The 18,818-nt window shown below is 47.2% G+C and overlaps 2 protein-coding genes across 2 annotated transcripts; one reads left to right on the top strand and one right to left on the bottom strand.

Moving 5' to 3' along the window:
- Window positions 1-11,276: 11,276 nt before the first annotated feature.
- EPUS_07443 (uncharacterized protein) lies at window positions 11,277-13,126 on the bottom strand (the record flags this gene model as incomplete). The annotated part of the gene is made up of 3 exons (XM_007804167.1): window positions 11,277-11,377; window positions 11,438-12,197; window positions 12,245-13,126. 3 exons carry the CDS (start codon window positions 13,124-13,126, stop codon window positions 11,277-11,279), a joined length of 1,743 nt encoding a protein of 580 aa, XP_007802358.1.
- A 728-nt stretch (window positions 13,127-13,854) lies between these two features.
- Window positions 13,855-14,595, top strand: EPUS_07442 (uncharacterized protein; the record flags this gene model as incomplete). The annotated part of the gene is made up of 2 exons (XM_007804166.1): window positions 13,855-14,327; window positions 14,391-14,595. The coding sequence occupies 2 exons, from the start codon at window positions 13,855-13,857 to the stop codon at window positions 14,593-14,595; spliced, it is 678 nt and encodes a 225-aa protein (XP_007802357.1).
- Window positions 14,596-18,818: the final 4,223 nt, after the last annotated feature.

Here is an 18,818-nt window from a genome sequence, read left to right as displayed (position 1 = left end):
AATGACAAGGTGAAACAGAGAAAGAGTACAAAGATCAATGGAGAAGCAGCCCAAAACAGCATGCAAATACTCCATCAAGAGATGCGACATCTGGCTTTCTTGTAGTGCGAGAATGCTAGGAGCTATTTAATATTCCAAATCATATTTTGTGGGTGTGACACTGGTACACCGATTCTTACCGATGGAATACCCTGCATTGAGTCGATCAGATCTCATCTGGCGTAGAACTCCGCACTAAGTATCATAGAAGTAGTACAGACAGCGCTCCCCCCCACACATGTTATCAATGTAAAACTCCCACTGATTTGACAGTAGAAGCCTGACGTGGCCGGATAGATCGATCATCGGCCACATGATGAACTGTGCTGACTAATCGACGGATCAGTGTTGAAATAGCAAGTTGTTCTATCTAAATGAGTGCGAAGAGCACGTATTTATACGTACAGATGCTGCGTAGCGTGAAACGCAGATACCAAAAATACATGCGGATCTCATGCGAAACGCGTATCAGATCTGTAACAAAACGTATATGAAACGCATGGTCAAACGGCGCTCAAACAGTTCAACACATTCTTGCTTTTCGTCTGACCAGGGAAAGGCCTTGAACTTACCCTTCAATCCTATCATTGCTTACTTGCACCAGTCATATCACCAAAAAACTGGAAGATTGAAAACTTAACCTATTCACAATGAAGATCCGAAGCGTCGACCCTTCAAGGACAGTGTGTAGACCAAAGTATGGCCCCTTCCTTTGGTGGTCCGGACTGCTTGTTTTTCAGCTAGATATAGTCGACTACTTCATACCTTCATAGAAGGAGCAGTACCTCTACAAAGATACATAACGGTACGCAGCGCCTGAGCGGATAAGACTCTGCTCATGAACATCTTTACGACGACGTCGACTACGCAAGAAACACTGCAAGAGACACTCAATCTTCAAACCCATGGAGCTAAAGAATCACTCACGCACAGGGTTGCTAAAGTACTCATACTCTCAGAAGACAGGGCTATTGACTCAGTTCAATCAGATGGCCATTGGTGTGGCGAACTCAAGTCAAATGCCACCATCACTGCTGAATATATATTTCTTTGACAGGCGATCGGCATCCACTTCAATGTTGATGTGAGGCATTGTGTCACTATCTGCTATCTCAGCAGAATGATGCCGGATCTTGGGGTCTTGCCCTCGAGATTCTTGGTGACCTCTCAACCACCGCTGAGGCATTCTTGGCTTTGAAGATATTGAAAACTCCAAAACTCCAATCGACGCCATACCAATGCAACGAGCACACCATTTTGTGTTGGCAACTGGTGGTATAGCCGCGTTTCGTGTTGTTACTCGGATCTTCTTCACAACTTTCGATCTGATTCCCTGGGAGGCGGTCCCTTAGTTGCTGGTAGAGCTTGTTCTCCTGCCTGCAATATTCCCCATCAATATTTATGCACTGGCGTCTTGGGCACGAAGTACTATTATGCCTCTTCTCATTATATGCCATCATCGACCAATCTACGCCCTGACAAACGGAAAGTCTGCTTAGAATGACTTTTTAGACGAGTTGTAGTGTGAAGCGGCAAACATTCAATACCATGCGCTCCACCCTTATATGACCTATTGGGGCGAGGCGATGCATATGGATTCGCATTCACTGCCGTTGACAAGATACTTGGTCAGCTTGGTGGACTACGATCTGTGCCTCTGTTGCGAAGCTACGCACGACGACAATGCGAGGGTTGGATTCTAGAGCATCAGGAACCATCCGGAGGAAAGTTAGTAGCCAGTTGCTGACTGAAAGACTCAATCAATAGTATGACTCCGATAGATCAATGGAGCATTATGTTTGCTTCAACAAGAGTCTTAATCCTCCCGACAGTGATACAACGTACGATCAACTCCTGCTTTACTGGGCCGGATCCACTGTTTTGGAGGAGACTATAAGTTTATTAGTCAACTACAGCTTTGACAAGATAATCATGCGAACCTAGGTATCTGAAATATGCAAGATGAGGGTAAACTTCCACCATGGCCGCCACATCCACCAGAACATAAAAGCGAAAGAAAACAGTAACCCGTTCAAGCCAGATGAATCATTGTGCCCAGGAAATAACAAGAAAATTCACAAACCCATGCATCAGCATTTCCGGCCACCTGATGAACATGTCCTTCATCGTTCTAAACATCACCACATCGCCATTCATCACCTCTCCTTCTCAGAAGCTTCCCTCTCCCTGCTGCACCTCGCTGGCTCCCGAAATCGCCCTCCCATTTCCCTTCTTCACCATTGGAAACAGCCGTATGCGTATCATTTCCTCATAAATCTGCGTCGTTGGCTGGGTTTAGTCGAGTGGTTTGAGGAAGTCGTACCATTTTCCTGATCTGGAAGTTAACGCGTCGGAGCTGTGATGCTGGTGTTTTTCTGTTGGGATGGATTGGACAAGAGGAGTGATGGAGGAGATGGAGGAGCTGCGGCTTGGCTGGGGTGCTGTCGTCGAGGTTGTGGAGGCCGACCTTGAGGTTGAGCTGGATGTGCTTGGGTTTCTGTGGTAGGTCTGGGATGCTGGGCTGAGGAGGTAGTAGGCGGCGTAGGTTGTCATGTTGGCGGAAGTGAGGCAACGAGATACTCGTATGGAGGTGTGGATTGCTTTATGAAACTTTGTATGTGGAAGTCGGGATGATTTGATGATTCTTCGAATGGAAGGACAGTCAATTGAATACACGTGTACGAAGTCCTTATCTGACTGACGAGTCTGGAGAGGTCTTGAATTTGACTTCTTGAAGAAAAGCAGACGAACAGAAGAGTCTTTAACTTTATATATCATCAATGCACTTACTGCACTGGACGCAACACGAGAAGTCCACCCGTGGGCTTTTTCAGCCCCACGCCCTAGAAACAACAAGCACAGTCACAAATCCAACGCCCAACCGCCCTCCCATTGGTCAGCCCATGACATGTCCACAGGGCGCGCGGAGTCATCCCGTAGTGGGGGTCCAGTGGACGAGAAGACCTTCCCTTAGCAATCAGGAGAAGCAGAGTGGGATGACCTTGCAACAGAGAAATTGGTCTGCCTGCCCATAGGGGTTTGAGCTTGGCGGCTTTCCCGCTCTGCCGGCCACTTACTACTAGTACTACGGTATCAAGCAGAAGTATTGTTAGCAAAAGGCTAGTAACTTGGCGGAACATCAAGTATCGAGCGGTAAGATTAGTCCGGAATGAGCTAAGCGGTATGGATAAAGATGATCTGTGTGGCTAGACCTGAGAAGAAGCTTCTGGAACAGGGTGTAAGGACGTATTAAAACTAGTCATTCTTAGCACCGTGCAAACAGTACTTCTGCCCGATACCGTACTAGTACTAGTAGAAGTCGAGAGATTGGGAAGCCTCTTGGTTAGGGTTGCAACGGAAGGGCGTGAAAAGCACTGGCGGTGCTAAATCATGTAGCAGTGTGGCGTGGGTCATGCAGTTTGATTGGCTCGCGGTAAGGCTTGCTTACTACGTACTGAGCAGGATTTTGGCTTGCATGAAGTTGTCGCGCCCTTTTGTCAAGACTTTGTTTCTATTTGTGGCCATGGGTGCCGATATTTTTTCGAGAGCCATGAGGTGTATACCCGGCAGCTATATATCGAGGCAACTCAATGGCCTCCTGCCGCTTCTTGCTGCTGAGGAACGTAGTACTGTACAGTCTGCGGCGAGATACATGCTGGCGCTTTGTTGAGTCAATCACTGCACTGCAACCTCAGTAATGCACTCCATGTCTCACCGATAACTAGCGAGTGCCTGGAAATACTCAATCCTAACTTAGAGGCCAGCTTTGTCCACCGTAAGTCACATGAGGACACTTATGTAAGCAGCATCAGCAGAAACACATCAATTTCCCTACATATTCTACAATATATACTCTTCAAAAAACACATCCCAGTGTCCTCGGACACATGGCCTAGCGGTTTATCTGCTGGGTAGCAAAACTTCCCAGTTTTCATAGCGGATGTATCTCTCCTTCCAGCATCTAACCTCTCCTTCGGCAAAGTTAGAGAGTGGAGGTACACATGAAGCGAACTTTTTGCACTTTCTCTACAGTTAAACCTAAATATCTGCACCCACTTTCCCTTATGATTCTCTGCAGTTTTTGCTTCACTACCTCAAATAGTGCTTTACATTTGACATAGATATTTGCTCTCGAAGAGGTCTATTGTTGCCCCGTTAGATTTTTTGTCCTCCTAATCTAATTTTGAACCTTGGAAGAGAGATACTTTCACGTATCCCGCATTTGGCGCAACAAAAGACATGAAAAGTCTACACCCTTGACAATTCTTCTGGACGGCTTACAAGGAGATAACGGTGATTACAACGTTGTGACGACTGTACAGCGTGGTCTTCTTCAACTCCTCGATGCCACATCAAAGGTTGTCGTTAACATTCCTCCAAATCACATGCAGTCTAGGACTAAGACGATCAGTCCTAGAGAGACTGACGAGGTTCACAACATTAGCGTTCATCCTAGACACGTTTTTGGGAAACAGCTTTTCAGTCCAGGTCGTAGATATCTAATCAGATTCTCCCAGAGCATCGGATGAAGCTGGTGTCAGTATGGCCCAAAAGAAGAACACACTGATCACCTAGAGAAAGATCGACCAAAGCCTCCACCCCTGCACCCCGAGCTTGGTCCGATCGAGCTCACAGTGAGAGATGATCTCTCGCCTCCAACTTTCACGGTCTCTGTACAAATGTCCTCAGACATTTGCCACATTTCCCCCGGCTCGCTGAGATTCGCGTTCATACTCTCCATCACATCCCATGAAACTCGTCCCATCGCCGCCGCTATCCAGTACACACCACTATATTTCCTGCAGGGCCTCGACGAGATCTTCGTTATAGAAGATCAAGACACCAACCAGATCCTAGAGCTGCCCTGTAGCGTTGGTTGTTGACTGGACAACTCATATTTAGAGGAATTCCCGCACACGTTGGTACTGCTGGAATTGCTTCCAGAGGAGTCATAAGTGAGGAGATACGAGTTAGAGCCGCTCGACCCTGCGACTTCTAATGGAGGCGAACTGGAATGTTTGAGCGAAGGTCATCATTACTCTGTTCGACTTGATTGAAAAAATTACTTCGAGGCTTCGGATCATGGTGTTGGGGACGAGAGAGCGAGCTGCCAAAGGGAGACCCAAAGGCGATACGGAAGAGGATACGCGGTAACGGCGCGATCAGACTCGTTGCGACAAATATGTCTGTCTATTTTAAGGCGGAGAAGTAGAGCATGGAACTCAAGCACCATACTTTCTCCCACCGAGCCACCCAGCATCTCATCGATACATCAATCCACCAATTAATCAATCCACTGATTTCTTCACCCATTCACCCATCACTTCATGAATCAGTAGCTCACCTCCCCAGCAGCAAATTGGCAAAGGCAGAGCATAATTTCAAAATTCCTGCTACTTGTACCATTCGCTAACCTGAAGTAGCATGGGTGCTGTTGCGGTCAACCAGATTCACAATGACGAATTTTCAAACTTAACACGATACGACTTTTCAGTTTCGTGCTTGTTCAGTTAATGGCTTATTTGATAATAAGCCATTTGCCAAGTGTGGTCGATCGTAGTATAGAGTGTACTTCCTGCAATCACGATCCCATCATTGAGAAAGGATTCGAAAGGATTCGAAAGGATTCGAAAGGATCAAATATTATTCAAAATACACCTATACTTCCAAAGACAGTAGAAGCAGTGAGTACCAATAGTCCCAGACAGCCATACTGTCCGTTCCAAAAGTATTGCGAATCCTCAGCAGCCCAAAATCTGCTGCTGCAGCTCAACCACTTTGTATAGAATTCTTTATTACGTAGTAAGATACTCTGAGATCTATATCATTCTGTAGCTATAGCCTAGGGATCTTGATTTAAGCCGATTTCTTAAGCTTTAAAGTCTTTAGATAATAGAGTATACTTATATCATTGATTGATTGATTTATTCTTACACCTATCGAGTTATACGAACTCATGAGGGATGATCAATGTGTTTTAGAGCAAGGAAACCCTCTGGGGAAGAAAACCTTGCCACCCTGTGCTGATCTGCGGGAGGTTTCGCTTTGTACCGAGGAGTCGCAGCCGTCTGCGAGCCGTTACGAACGTGTACCAGCTGCCAGCTATCCCCCTCTTGTCACCCTGAAACATGCTCCATCTCCTGGGCGGTAGTTCCCCAGGGCCGGATGGAGAGCCCTTGTGGTGCCTGCACTCACGAGCCAGGTTCACCAAGAGTAGATAACCGCAACCTCGAGTAACCCTTCGTAACCCCTCGCCCTTCTTCGCGCTGTTTTGCTTTGATCTGTGAAATGAAAGATTCTTCTCTGCTGTAGTTGGTGGTCCCCAGCACGTGAGGCCATATCCTGCCGCTCCAGGAAGGGCATCGAGTTGAGAAGGCAAGGCCCTTAGCAACTCTCCGCAGGAGATCGTAGCTCACCGACTCCCCACACTGGGTCGCAAATCCAGTGCCACAGGTCAGACTTTTGTCCGATAGATCTCCCTTCTCCTTCCCTTTGCTCCCTAAGATATTCTTACGCCGCCGCAACCATCTGCGTCTGTGTGCTTCCCTTCTCTTGCCCAACTATGCTCCCTGTATCCGTTGGATCTCTTCGTAACTGAGTGTGCTTCTAAGGGATGGTTTGTGATTGAGGGTCTCTCGTACGAACTTGAATCGGTGGACTATTGCGCAGCTTTCTTTATAGCAAGTAGGAGAATCTGATTGCTGAATCGGTGGACTATTGCAGATGCACTTTCTAGCTGGTAAAAGAGAGTGTGTAGAGGAGAGGCAGCATCTCCTACCAGAACCCGCTCTTGCGGTCATAGAATAGGGCCCCCATTCCTATTCTAAGTAGTTCCTTCTGCACAGCTGTACTTTCTGCCAAAGCCATCAAGGCTCACATTTCATTAATTATCACATTCTTCTCGCTAAAGATAGCAGGGCTCACATTTCTTCAATTTCGTATGGCTACTATAGATTAAGGAACCGTACGCTGCCAGCACCCACTGGTCGGTGCTAGTCGCAACAGGAGAAGAGTACTCGTATCATCTTGTCGTAGATCAGATCTTTCTTTCATTTGAACGGATTTGTCGATGGGTCTTCGCTGCTCGCAACCGGTCGCCAACCAACGCGATCTTGAGCAACCACTCGCCCTTGAGAGTGTGAGCTTTCTTTGGTTTCCTCCTGCCGCAGCAGGAGTACTCACACCGGACACCACGAGAAGGTAGAAGCTCTTGTCCCATCTGCCCTACGCAGCAGATGCCTGATGCAAGCTCATCAGGGGCGTATACTTATATCATTTTGTATATAGATTATTAACTTCATTAAAAAGAGTCTTATATGGCTAAAATACATATCAAAAGAATCTGACAAAGCTCAATTATATTTTGCTGCAGAACTTACATAGTCTTTGTATCTACGTAAGTCGTAAAAGCTGTTGTATTTGTGCATTGAGCTACTGCAGCAGATTTTGAGGCGCCATGAATTCGCAACACTTATGGAACGCACAGCATGACCACCCATTCTGAACCAGACTGTTCTCAAAGGGAGACTGCCATACACCTTGCCAGACTGGCAGAGATTTACATCTCTGTAAGAACAAGATATTTAGTTATGCTAGAGAGAATCTCTCCCCATGGAAGCTATTTCGTTTAACATACCGTCCATTTGCACATTGAATCCTTTCTCTGCACCCTTGCACTCGGTCGCATCCGACGGAGCCTTGCAGCAAGTCCAGCAAGGCTGGTTAGCAGTCTGGATATTCAAAACTGTCAGCGACACCAGTACCCCAGGAGCTAAAGACGCGGCATGCGGCTTCCTCACCCCTAAGTTGTTAGAGTACTAAACAAAGCTGTTAGCTTGTTTCCTTATACTGGGGCCACTGTGTTGGGAAGAGGATTTTTGAAATCACATCATGGACGAAAGGGACAACACACCCAGCCATCGGGGCATGTTGGGATTTCGGCCCAGCAAACCCGCAGACAGACGTCGTTGGCTTGTACGTCAGCTTTGGCAGCAGATGCCTTGGTTGTGATATGGACATCAACCAGAGGGGATGCAGCAGCCAAAGAGGCTAGAATAAAGAAGTAAGGCACTTGAAGCTTCATATTGAGGTTACCGGGTATTTAAGGCGGTTATTGAGTATCGGAGTTGAGCTGATAGTGCTTGGTTGACAAGACGCAGAGGGTGAAGAAGAGCGGAACTTTATAGCATTGCTACTAGCCCAAAACTAACAAAGCTTCCGGTTCCGACCCAGAAAAATAACTTCATCAGTGGGTAAGAAGTTGCGGTATGGGACGAAGTGGTGGGTAGGATGCACTTCTTTCTCAATTAAGATATGATCAAAAGATCCCTCGTACTGCAGCAAAAACCGTATTCTGCAGCATGGCTGATTGAGACGCATTTGTATGAGAACATTTTGCCTTGAGAGGCACGAGCGGGGAATATGCATTTTTGTAGGCACTTTTCACGTAATGATCATAGACAAGATCAGATCTTAGCACATCGAGCTGTGATTATTGGCTGCGGTGATGCATAGTGCAAGGTCATTTTCCGGCAAGGGTCGTGACATGTTAGCCCTTGGTGCATTGCGTTGAGACGTGGAGATATGTGCAAATGCTAGCTTGCGTATATGATGGGATTTCATATTGTCACTGGACGAGGATCGGACCAGTATCAAAGAAGGACGAAGGGTCACAACATACCAATATATGTAGTTGTGAAACTGCTATGCAAAGTGCGTAGAAAAGCAAGTTGTTCGATAGCTAGGGGGGTAGAGAGCGTAGATCCATGTACAATTGGCTGAGCTGTACAACGAAATGAGAAGCGAAATTGCAGTGAAACCTGACTAACTAAACGTAGACGATACGCAGGGATTACCCACATAAAACCTGGCAATAGGCCCTTTCAGAATTCAACAGTAGTTCTTGTTTAAACAGTGTCTTTTCATGAGTCATTAAACAAATATAAGTCGCAGAATTTGTTTGTGAAGACTGATAGCACAACGAGTGAAACCATCAAGCGTAGATGTCTGTTGGATCCAATGTCATAAAGTCTGGATGGACTTCTGCCGTTGAGAACACTACCTGCTTATTCATTCGCTTCATGATGCCAGCCACCTTTGCATCCGTAGACCAACGCTTTGCTGCCTCAAAATCGGAATACGAGACTTCAGAAAGTCTGCCGTGAACCTTGACCAAGACTGTAGACAGAGTCACAGCTGGGCATGCACTGCAAGTTGCTCGCGTTGCAGGTTGCATTCCAATCACTTGAATGTCGTCCAAAGCATTTTATCAAAGTTTCTTGTGTGCAACCAATCTAGGAGTCGAATCTGGCCATTCGGCACAAGCTGAGCTATTGAGATACCCTGTGTGAATTTCTTTCTCACCTGTTTTCATGGAAAACATCATGACCAATGCTGCTGCTACAAGATCGAGCTTGTGGTAGGTGGAGAAACCGGTACGACTAGGCTAGGGATTGAGACCGCTATAGACGCATCATGCAGGTAAGTTTGCGGGACGATCTTTGGAACCGAGCTGAGCCAGTGAGCTAGTAACCTTGGCGAGTTTGCATTCCTGTTACTAGAATAAAACCCAGCTCCAAGATTGCTTTCTAGCTGAGTTTTTTCATAATACAACCTCTTGGGTATGCCTGTGGATCCTCTGTAGTTTTACGTTCCTACCCTTTCTGGCGTTACTGATAGGATCTCTTATTGCTTCTGGTCGTATTGTTACTCTTAATCTGCCTTTCACTTGCTTTTCGTGTGCTTTTATTTATTTTTATACTTGGTTTTATGTCTAATTCTATAACTAATTTAATTTCATAGATATGCGGTCTTGGTTTAGGTGGGAGGCGAGTTGGGGGTGCGCAGGGAAGTTTGGTGTTATTTAAGTAACAGGCAATAAGGTATTTCTTCTTATGTCTTGTCTCGGTGATTGAACGTCGTTGCCCTAACCTAGATGTACTTTATTCATCACTTGCTCCCTACCTATATAGGTACACCCGATGGGGTGTGGTGTTGGAGTCTTTGTGAAGTGTTCCCATCCTAACAGATATTGCTTAACGCCTAACATGTGTGGAACAGTTCTTCCACAGCTTCCCGAACTACATCTGTAATCATACTACAAAATGGTTACCTTTCTGCCGGGCACCTAAACAAGCTCAATTTACATCCGCCAGCCAATAGTGCCCCAGAGCAGCCATTGCGGTTAGCAGCTTCGAATGGTCCATCACTAAGTGATGCTCGATAAAATCAACAGTGGCACCGTTAACTGGTGGCCCAGGAAGCTTTTCTAATTCTTCTCGGAGTGCTCAGCATTGATGAATCCCCCCACCGCTCCTCTTTTGAATTCGTAAAAGTCTCGCCTTCAAAGTACTCTGCCAGTTCAAAATCAGTGTTATAATTGGGATTTTGAGGCGGCACGGTTTGACCAACTGGACGAGTCGTCTTCGCAATACACCATGCGTCTGTCTGATCATCAACTACCTTTTCTGCGTGCCCAATATGATCTTATTGGCAAGCCATTCGGGGAGCTGGTCACAACGTCACCTAATATCTAGAAGGACTGTTAAAGAGAACACATACAGTAACGCCATCCTTTCCCACCAGGTTGGCGAACGAGCCACGACTCATGTGCGGACCTTTGATGGATTGACGGCTGGCGTGCATCAGAGCCTGAATCCATCTGCAGGACCGACAAAACAGCCTACGTCAAGGTAGTTGTGCCTTGAAACTAGGATTCAAAGGGGCGGACGACATCCCGGCACCCAAGCAGGCAACCATTATCCCCATTGAAGAGAAGCAGAAGCAGTGTATCTGCCGTCTCAGGAACGAAATCTAAGTCCTACGCGGAAAGGACTTTCGAGTATAGCAAGCTCAACAAGATGCGGAACCATGTGGAGAATAAATTTCGACAGTATTTTGCACAGGACGACCTAGTCTACAATATATTTGCCTGTGGGGTGGCTTCATCCATTATTGCGATTTCCAGCCTTTGCTATCGATCAGGGGTGCCTCCATTCTGGGTATACTGAATCGGAGAGTGGGTGTCCTCCAAAGTATGACAGGCGCTAATGCAAGCACTTCTTTCAAAGGTTAGGGCCGTCTCTCATATCCTTCGAAGTCGCTTGTTGCGGCGTATACTCTTCCCGGACGTCATGTGGATGACGGCCCCCCCACGTTTATATTCTGGAATCATTATCATTATGATGGGTATGTGCGAATCTGACGTTTGTCGCGAAGGAATGCAACTCTGGGGGACATCATCCTTTCTTTTTCGGGTATAGCCTCGCTATCATAGCTTTGGTCTCTTCCGAAGCCTCCTGGGTGGGCACCGTCTCGTGCAAAGGTGCGGGCGGGTCTGCTGCAATTGTATCAGCGCTTTCGTAGAGTATGGAGTCGCCGTTTCACGTGATGAACTTACCCTCCGAAGCTATCACATGGACTCTTTTGGCCTGGGGCTGATATTCCTCTGTGGCGGCCTCCCTGCTGTCTCTATCCCCTCCAATTTCTCGCAAGATTGGGGCCCAACATTTATGGCTCAGGGCCTGCTTCGCGGACCAGCGGAGCTTCGAGTCCCAGACCAGCAGCTTCAACGCAAGATCAACCAGAGCTGCGTCTTCAGGACGCTTCTCAGAATGGTCCAGAAGCATCTGAACCATCGCGGCGTGGCGGTTCCGCGTGATTTTAGGATTAGCCTCCTTGAGACCGTCGGCCCCAGGATACTTTTCCACAGAATAGCCCAATATATCAGCTATAGCATACCCAAAAGCCCAAGTATCAATTTTATTAGTATAGGGTCCGAAATTAAGGACCCTCCATACTTCAGGCGCGCAAGTCGAGATGGGACCGATTGCTGTGAAGTTGGACGTTTGTGCTTTGATTGCCTTGCCAAAGTCACAGATCGAAGCCCTTGGGGGTGAGTTGGACATTATCAGCATGTTTTGGGGCCGAATGTCGCGATGTATAATTCCCATCATATGCAATGTGGCCAGACCTTCCAGAAGGTCCCTCAGCCAACGCAGCTTATCTACCTGCGAAATCCTAAGGCTGGTCCAGAAATTGGTTGACAGATCAGTAAGTGCGTGCGGCATGACAATGTAGTATCGCTCTGGACTGCCACAGCCTTCAGAATTGCCGTGTTCGCACCACGCGTCCAAGATAGGAAGGAGTCCACGCTTATTCTGTAACACATTAGTTACTTTGATGAACGCTTCTGGAGTCAACTTACAAGAAAGTCTTTTCCCATTTTCACTTCGAGTAAGGCTTCATCACGATTTGATCGGCTCTTGAGGCGCAGTTCTTTGATGGCGACTGGATCACCATTTCTAGTATCTAGCCCTTGACTTACCCAGCCAAATGTTCCATATCCCTTGGTTTCGAATTCAAGGTATCGACCCTTTAGCACGCAACTGTCGCCAGGGAGTTTTCGGAAGTTCCCAGCTCTAGCATCTTTGTTAGGTTGTATCGATTCAAGGAAAACCATTCTCTCTTCGAAATAGGCTTCCCTATGCTTCTCCTCAACCGTGTATTCTAATTCATATTCGCAGACCCCAGCTCGTACTAACACAGTAGGCTGATGAATCAAGCGTTCCCCTTTGTACGCCAGCCTCTCCCACGTAGTGCCGACTTTGACTTCTACTAAGGTTTTTTGGCTTTGTGCGCTCATCACAAGAAAGCCTGATCTAAGATTAAAGCGGAATAGCAGATGCACGCTTGCTATCTTTTTGCCCCAGGGATGGCCAGGTTTGGCAAGAAGGAGGTCAACGCCACGGTTCATAGGGACTTTGCTGGTTCCTCGACCCACTCTCCATCCGATATGAGGCATCTCTGGGGCACGCTTTTTGTCGAATGAGAAGACATAGTAGCCAGAGTTTGGTATGTCTTTCAGCTGGAGATCTCTATCGATGGCATCATGGGGGCTGTCGTAGTCAGTAGTGTCCTCTGGAGACTCGCTCGATGCGTGGTAGGCTTCGGCGAGTGCGCGTTCCATAAATCGTAAATGGAAGGTGTCGTTCTTGTCCACATAGGCAATGGTCTCGGAGAACAAGACCTGGGAAGCACGGTTGCGAGGTACAAGCCTGGCAAAGTCCCCGTTGAAAGAGGACGTCATCTTGACAGTTTTTCCTCCGTTTGGCTGTGTTCGACTTTGATTCGTAAGCAACAACCGAAGGAGGAATATGCAAATAATTGTATCCAATAGTCACGGTAAAATTACCACAGGTCGAATCTGACTTAGTGTAATCGATCGCATACACAATGCCTCTTCACCACACGTGATATAGCATCTTTTGATCCTCTTTTATTTTACAGAAAGTTCGCTTCCAGAAGGCATCTTTCGATGGTGATCTGTACTCCGTACACGTAAACAAGGTGGCAAACTCTACCCAAATGCAGTCATGCTGGTGAGGCTGGTCTCTGGGGCAGCACTGCTCTCTAAATGGCTGAACAAGCGGCGTCCACCTTGGCATCCAGTAAGAATCGGTTCTAGCGTATCTTACAGAGTCCCTTAGATACTGTAATTTACCAGATCAGATAGGCCTACCTAGCGACTTCGATTACCGGTCAAAATCCTAGGAGAACGCTGCTTATGGTTACTATTGCAACTTTCAGGCCCCAAGTTGGTCAAATAATGTCGAAGGTGGCTTTTGGGCATCACTATTATCGAAGCCATAAGAAGAAGGGAAGGCTAACCAAAGCGGAGGTCACGTAGGTTGAATCTCAGCAGATACGGTATCAATACCCCCACCACCCACTTTGGCTCTCTTTGTCTCAACGCCTGTCTTCAAACATCACCATAAATCCTCATCAGTCGCCACAATACTCAACCTATCACCAACCATGGAAGGAACCAGAGAGGCAGAAGACGCATTTTGGTGTGTGCTCGGATATTCCCAGGAGTATCTTGACCGCGTACACAGAAAGGCCGATGAGTACCGCGAAGCCGTGCTTGCTGCTGGAGGTAAAATCGGTCCTCAAATGTCGTTGGAAGAGGCATCGGCCGTGTTGGCATCGTACGAATCAGACTCCGACCTCGACGACAAATATCTAGCACCACTGAGCCCGCCATTGACACCCAAAGAGAGCGACGGGGGGTCAGATTTCGCGGCGCCACTACCATCAGGAACAGACATTTCAAGAGATGGAGGCAGTTTCAACCACCTCGATGCATCTCAAGGACCATATACGACTATATCTGATGCCGAGATGGATGGACGAGATGAAGCAACGTCTCCTCTTCCCACCCCAGCACAGTCCCAATCAATCGCCCACAGGAGACGACATCGTCCAAATGCAATTATAGTTTCATATCGGTAGGTCCCTAATATCGATGCTCAAATCAACATCTTCCATTGGCTAACTCCATTAACTATCAGAACCACCCGCTCCAAGGCGTCTTCCACCGCAACGCTGTTCTATGAACTTGCAAGTGATGGCCGCATGAGTAGATGCTCTTCTACCACAACATCCCCAACCTACGACGCTTTCAGAATGGAACTACCCCACCCTTCACGCCGGGCAAGAACCTCCCATCAGTCTCATGCACGTTCTTCCAAATATCGGATCAATAAGAGAAGATGACAGTCACATTTTCAATAGATCATCCACCTCCCAAAGACAACATCAGCAAGATGACCAGTCCATAACTTTAACCTTCCTAGATATGCTTCGCTAGTACCAACTACTTCCTCACTGGTCTTACTCACAGTCCTGTCACTCCATACCCTTTTGCCCACATTACCACCTTTTGCCACACCAGCAGCGCGTCACAATGTCAAGCCAAACCAACCTGCAGCACGACCTGCATAACAAGCATGGACATGGGCAAAAGAACCAGATATGAATAGAAAGGAAGATGAGGAAGCAAAAGCACACGTTGATCAGGGACGTGTCTCTGGACTTTGAGAGAATCACCTTTCAAAGTGCTCAATCGACCACACCTAGGTCTGAGGGCGATGATGAAAGTGCCATAGCTGATGGGGGGCCATCTTCAAGCTATTACCAGCACTACATCACACACTTCCACAAGCGGAGGGCATTCCACATCACGGCTAGAGTATGGAATGAAATCAGATGCATGCAGTGAAGGAAAGAGGCAAAGGAAGCGAAAGGAAAAAGGGAGAATACAAGACAGCAGGCCAGCAATAACAAAAATTTTCTTCTCTCCCCCTTGTTTCAATTTTCCGCTTATTGAAATTCCGGGGAATGACTGGAGATGAAAAGATAAACATGCAAAAAGCACAATCGCAACCCCATCTCACCATTCGCTTATCTTTTATGATGCTTTGAGTTGTTGAGATCAACGCAATTCCGCATTTCCCACTTCCCGACCCACGAGCTTGTCCCAGCAAGCAAAAAAAGAACCACTATGAAGCCGTCCACATCCCTTATTCTACAAACGTATTTACCTTCAAATTCGCCATTCTACATGTTCGAGGGCATGAGAGTAGATCAGCCAGTGAGGTTTCTGCAGAATCTCCGGCCTTTTACGTTAACGAGCACTTCATTATGTTCATAATTCCAGTCTTATGCCAGGCCTGCACGACTGGTGTCCATCCTATGATCCTGCTGCCCGGATTCATCATCCCTGAAAAGCGCCGGCGAGTTTCTAAGCGATTTCAGCCATCTCTTGGGGTGGTTCTGCTTGCTGGCGGCGAGGACAGAGCTAACGAAGATTAGAATGTCGGTGCATACGGAAAAGTTTTCCAATTGACAGAAAGGATCATCCACTCGACCCAGCTGATGCGCCACTGCCACCGCCCTTTTTGGTCATTATTATGTCGCAAGATATCGATCAAATTTTTATTCGACATAGCACAGCAGAAACAGCTTTGGGAAGAAAGAAGAGTGGAACAGAGCTGTTGTTCGCCACTTTTGCCGGGTCCAGAAGGCTATGGAGCTTGATGAGGACTGTTCGGAAACTAGGATCGATTACAGTGACCTGTGATTCTTTGTATTGGTGCCTTCGACATCTCAAAAGCACCTCTGAACCTTTGTACGACCATCTTCAGATCTTCGTGACCCATAGCCCAGTCGAGTATGACTAACCGGTCATATAACCTTCTAATTTGGCCGGGCAGGGAGTCCCGTGGGCATGAACCAGGATTGGGACGCGGTTGTGGATAGTTGTACTCCTTGTTCTCCAAATTACTTCCAGGCAGCTGGGGGCTTGCACTCTACAACCTGCCATGTTCCAAAATACAATCCAATACACACCTTACGGCCCAGATGACGGATGTTTCACATCGACAACCTCACCACGATGGAGATTCACAACAAATGTAGCAAATAGGACTGGCCAATACATGTGAGCCTATAAAGAAAAGCCCAGAGAAGCTCAAGATTCTCACTAAAGACCAAGGGAGTGTGCGGCCATTTCCCACGAGATTTAGCGTTCCAACGCCATCTACTACGTATACTTGACCAACCTTTGCCCAGATACTCTGCTCTGATCTATCCACATTGTTCCATCAATCTCTCTAAAGAATCTTTTCACTGCGATTGTAGAAGGGGTGGACAACCACTGCGGTGAGTCACTCGATCTTTTCATAGATCTGACTGGGTGTCAAATCTACACAACGAGCCAAGAATGAGCCTCCGTCGGACGCAATCAGCTCGCCAGCCGTCACTCTCTTGTACCCAAATAGCTCACTGCAAACACTCAAGTTCAAGCTTCACGTATGACCAGTGGTCAAAAAGCTCATCATGTCACGGCAGCTAAGGAGGCACCTTGATATAGAACTCGGTATTGGCATCTCCGATGGAAAGCAGCTTTCAGTCTGACACGACTGTTGTATTCTGAAACTGCAAGTGAAGATGGTGGCCATACCCGAAAGTGTTTGTGTCGTCGGTTTGGGCGGTCCTTGATACGTGCATCTTTCAGAATGCATCAGCTCTGAATGATGGCGTATGCTCTAACGTTCTTCATCTATGGGCTTTGAATCAAATGTATCATTCTGTCGCCAGGTAGATGAAACTGTATTAGCTGCTCTCCTTTCGCTCTTTTCATCCGGCGATCGCGCCAATCTTTTTAAGCCGAACTTAGGTGAATATAACAGCTGTGTTTCGACGCCACCTTCGTCTCCCTCTCACCTTTGCAGCAACTCTGGTGTGGTGAGACGGACTGCCATCCACCCAATGTGGTTTCCATCGAAAATGAGGTATTTACTTGCGCGGCCTCCGCGGCCCTGCTTCGCATCCCTCTCACCAACGATTATTTTTCCTTCCCAACCCTGTTGCTCGTAGATAACCGCCATTCGAGATGCTAGGCGCCTACCTGGTCGTGCCGCCTGCAAAACTCATCGTACCGTCGTCGCTTGTATCTTTTCTCAACACCCGGTCGAGCCGGGAGGAATTGGTCGAGGGATGGAAAAGTGTTGGTGTTTGGAACCTGCGTAGCTGCTGATGGCCAGTTCGACTCCAGTCTCGGTTTCCTCATCTGAAGGAGAGGGTGACCAAAAGAGGCGACGTTTGGTCAGACGCTTTGACAGAGCAGTGTGTCCATTTGAAGCAAATCGAGTCAATTCAGATCAAATGCTTGGCAAATGAACCAAATTTCGATGAAAAGATAAAGGTCTTGGCGGACTCCGTTTGTGAGAAGGGAATCCTTGACAGTCCTCTTAATAAAACATTACTTATTAGCATTTGACGCCATTTGACAAATGAGTCAACTCAACTCAAATCAAATCAAATCGACCTCTGGGATTAGATGGGCGAACCAAATGGGGTCATGATTTAGTTTATTTGATTTGATGGATACAGTACGACAGAGCCTCTTCATCGGCTTATCAGCTGGCGCATCGGTGGCAGACAGTCCCCTCCCACGCAATGCCTCCTATTCTCAACGGAGCAAGGGGCCGTCCCCCTCACCTTCTTGCCCCGCCTAGTTTCGACATTTCTCGGTCCTGTGTGACGGGAGTGCGGCTTTCATAAGAGATCGCGATCGTGTTCGAAGTGGGAAATCACGAAATTTAAGTCTCCAGGTCCCTTCTGGCACGAGACTCTGGCCGCTCTAATTTGACATGTTTCGTGAACTCGACCTCAGGTCCCGGGGCCTGACTCGTCCTTTGAACCGGAGCTGATCGAAGAGTGGCCGTCTTTAAACCTGCCAAGACTGGCCTATTGGTCGATCTTTCACCTGCTCCATCTGTAGAAAGTATGAGGTGGGTGGATAGGGTCAAGCAGTCCTATTCCGTACTGATTTGAATGATGCACTCCATAGCTCAAAATGCGCACAACCAGACAGTTGGAAAGAGACGCAAGTGAACAGTCTAGCACTTTCTCCGACGAAAAAATAGCCACTTACAAATAGGTAAAAGATCTTGGAGGAGGACAAAGTCTGTGGAAGAAATCCAGGTATTTCCGAAGTCAGTATGAAAACCTTGTAAATCCATAACGCGGGTCAGGTCCCGATTCACACTGAGGGCTGCGGATGCGTTCCTCATCGTTGTCAGATATCACGGCCGTATGTCATACGGGCGATTAGGACAGAAAGGTCATTTCGTAAGTCATGATTCGAGAATAGTACGGTTATAATGACTCATTCATGGCTGACGTATCTTAAAGAAGTTCAGGATAAAGCGAGTGCCAAAGCTCAATTGAATTACTCATAGCCTCCAAAGAAAACCACTACCAGCCTAAGAATGAAGAAGATATATGTTTGACTAGGGAAGACGAGCATCCAACATCTATGCCTAGCTTCTATGCCTTTCGTTAGGACTCCTTACATCGTATAAAAAATCACACTTAAATGACAGTCTATAGGTACCTACAGAGGTCCTTATAGGCCTTCTGCAAGACCCTGA

The sequence above is a fragment of the Endocarpon pusillum genome, assembly GCF_000464535.1.
Source record: "Endocarpon pusillum Z07020 unplaced genomic scaffold scaffold300, whole genome shotgun sequence".
Taxonomy (NCBI): Eukaryota; Fungi; Ascomycota; class Eurotiomycetes; order Verrucariales; family Verrucariaceae; genus Endocarpon; species Endocarpon pusillum.
The sequence above is the reverse complement of the archived record's forward strand: the minus strand, read 5'-3'. Positions and strand labels throughout refer to the sequence as shown.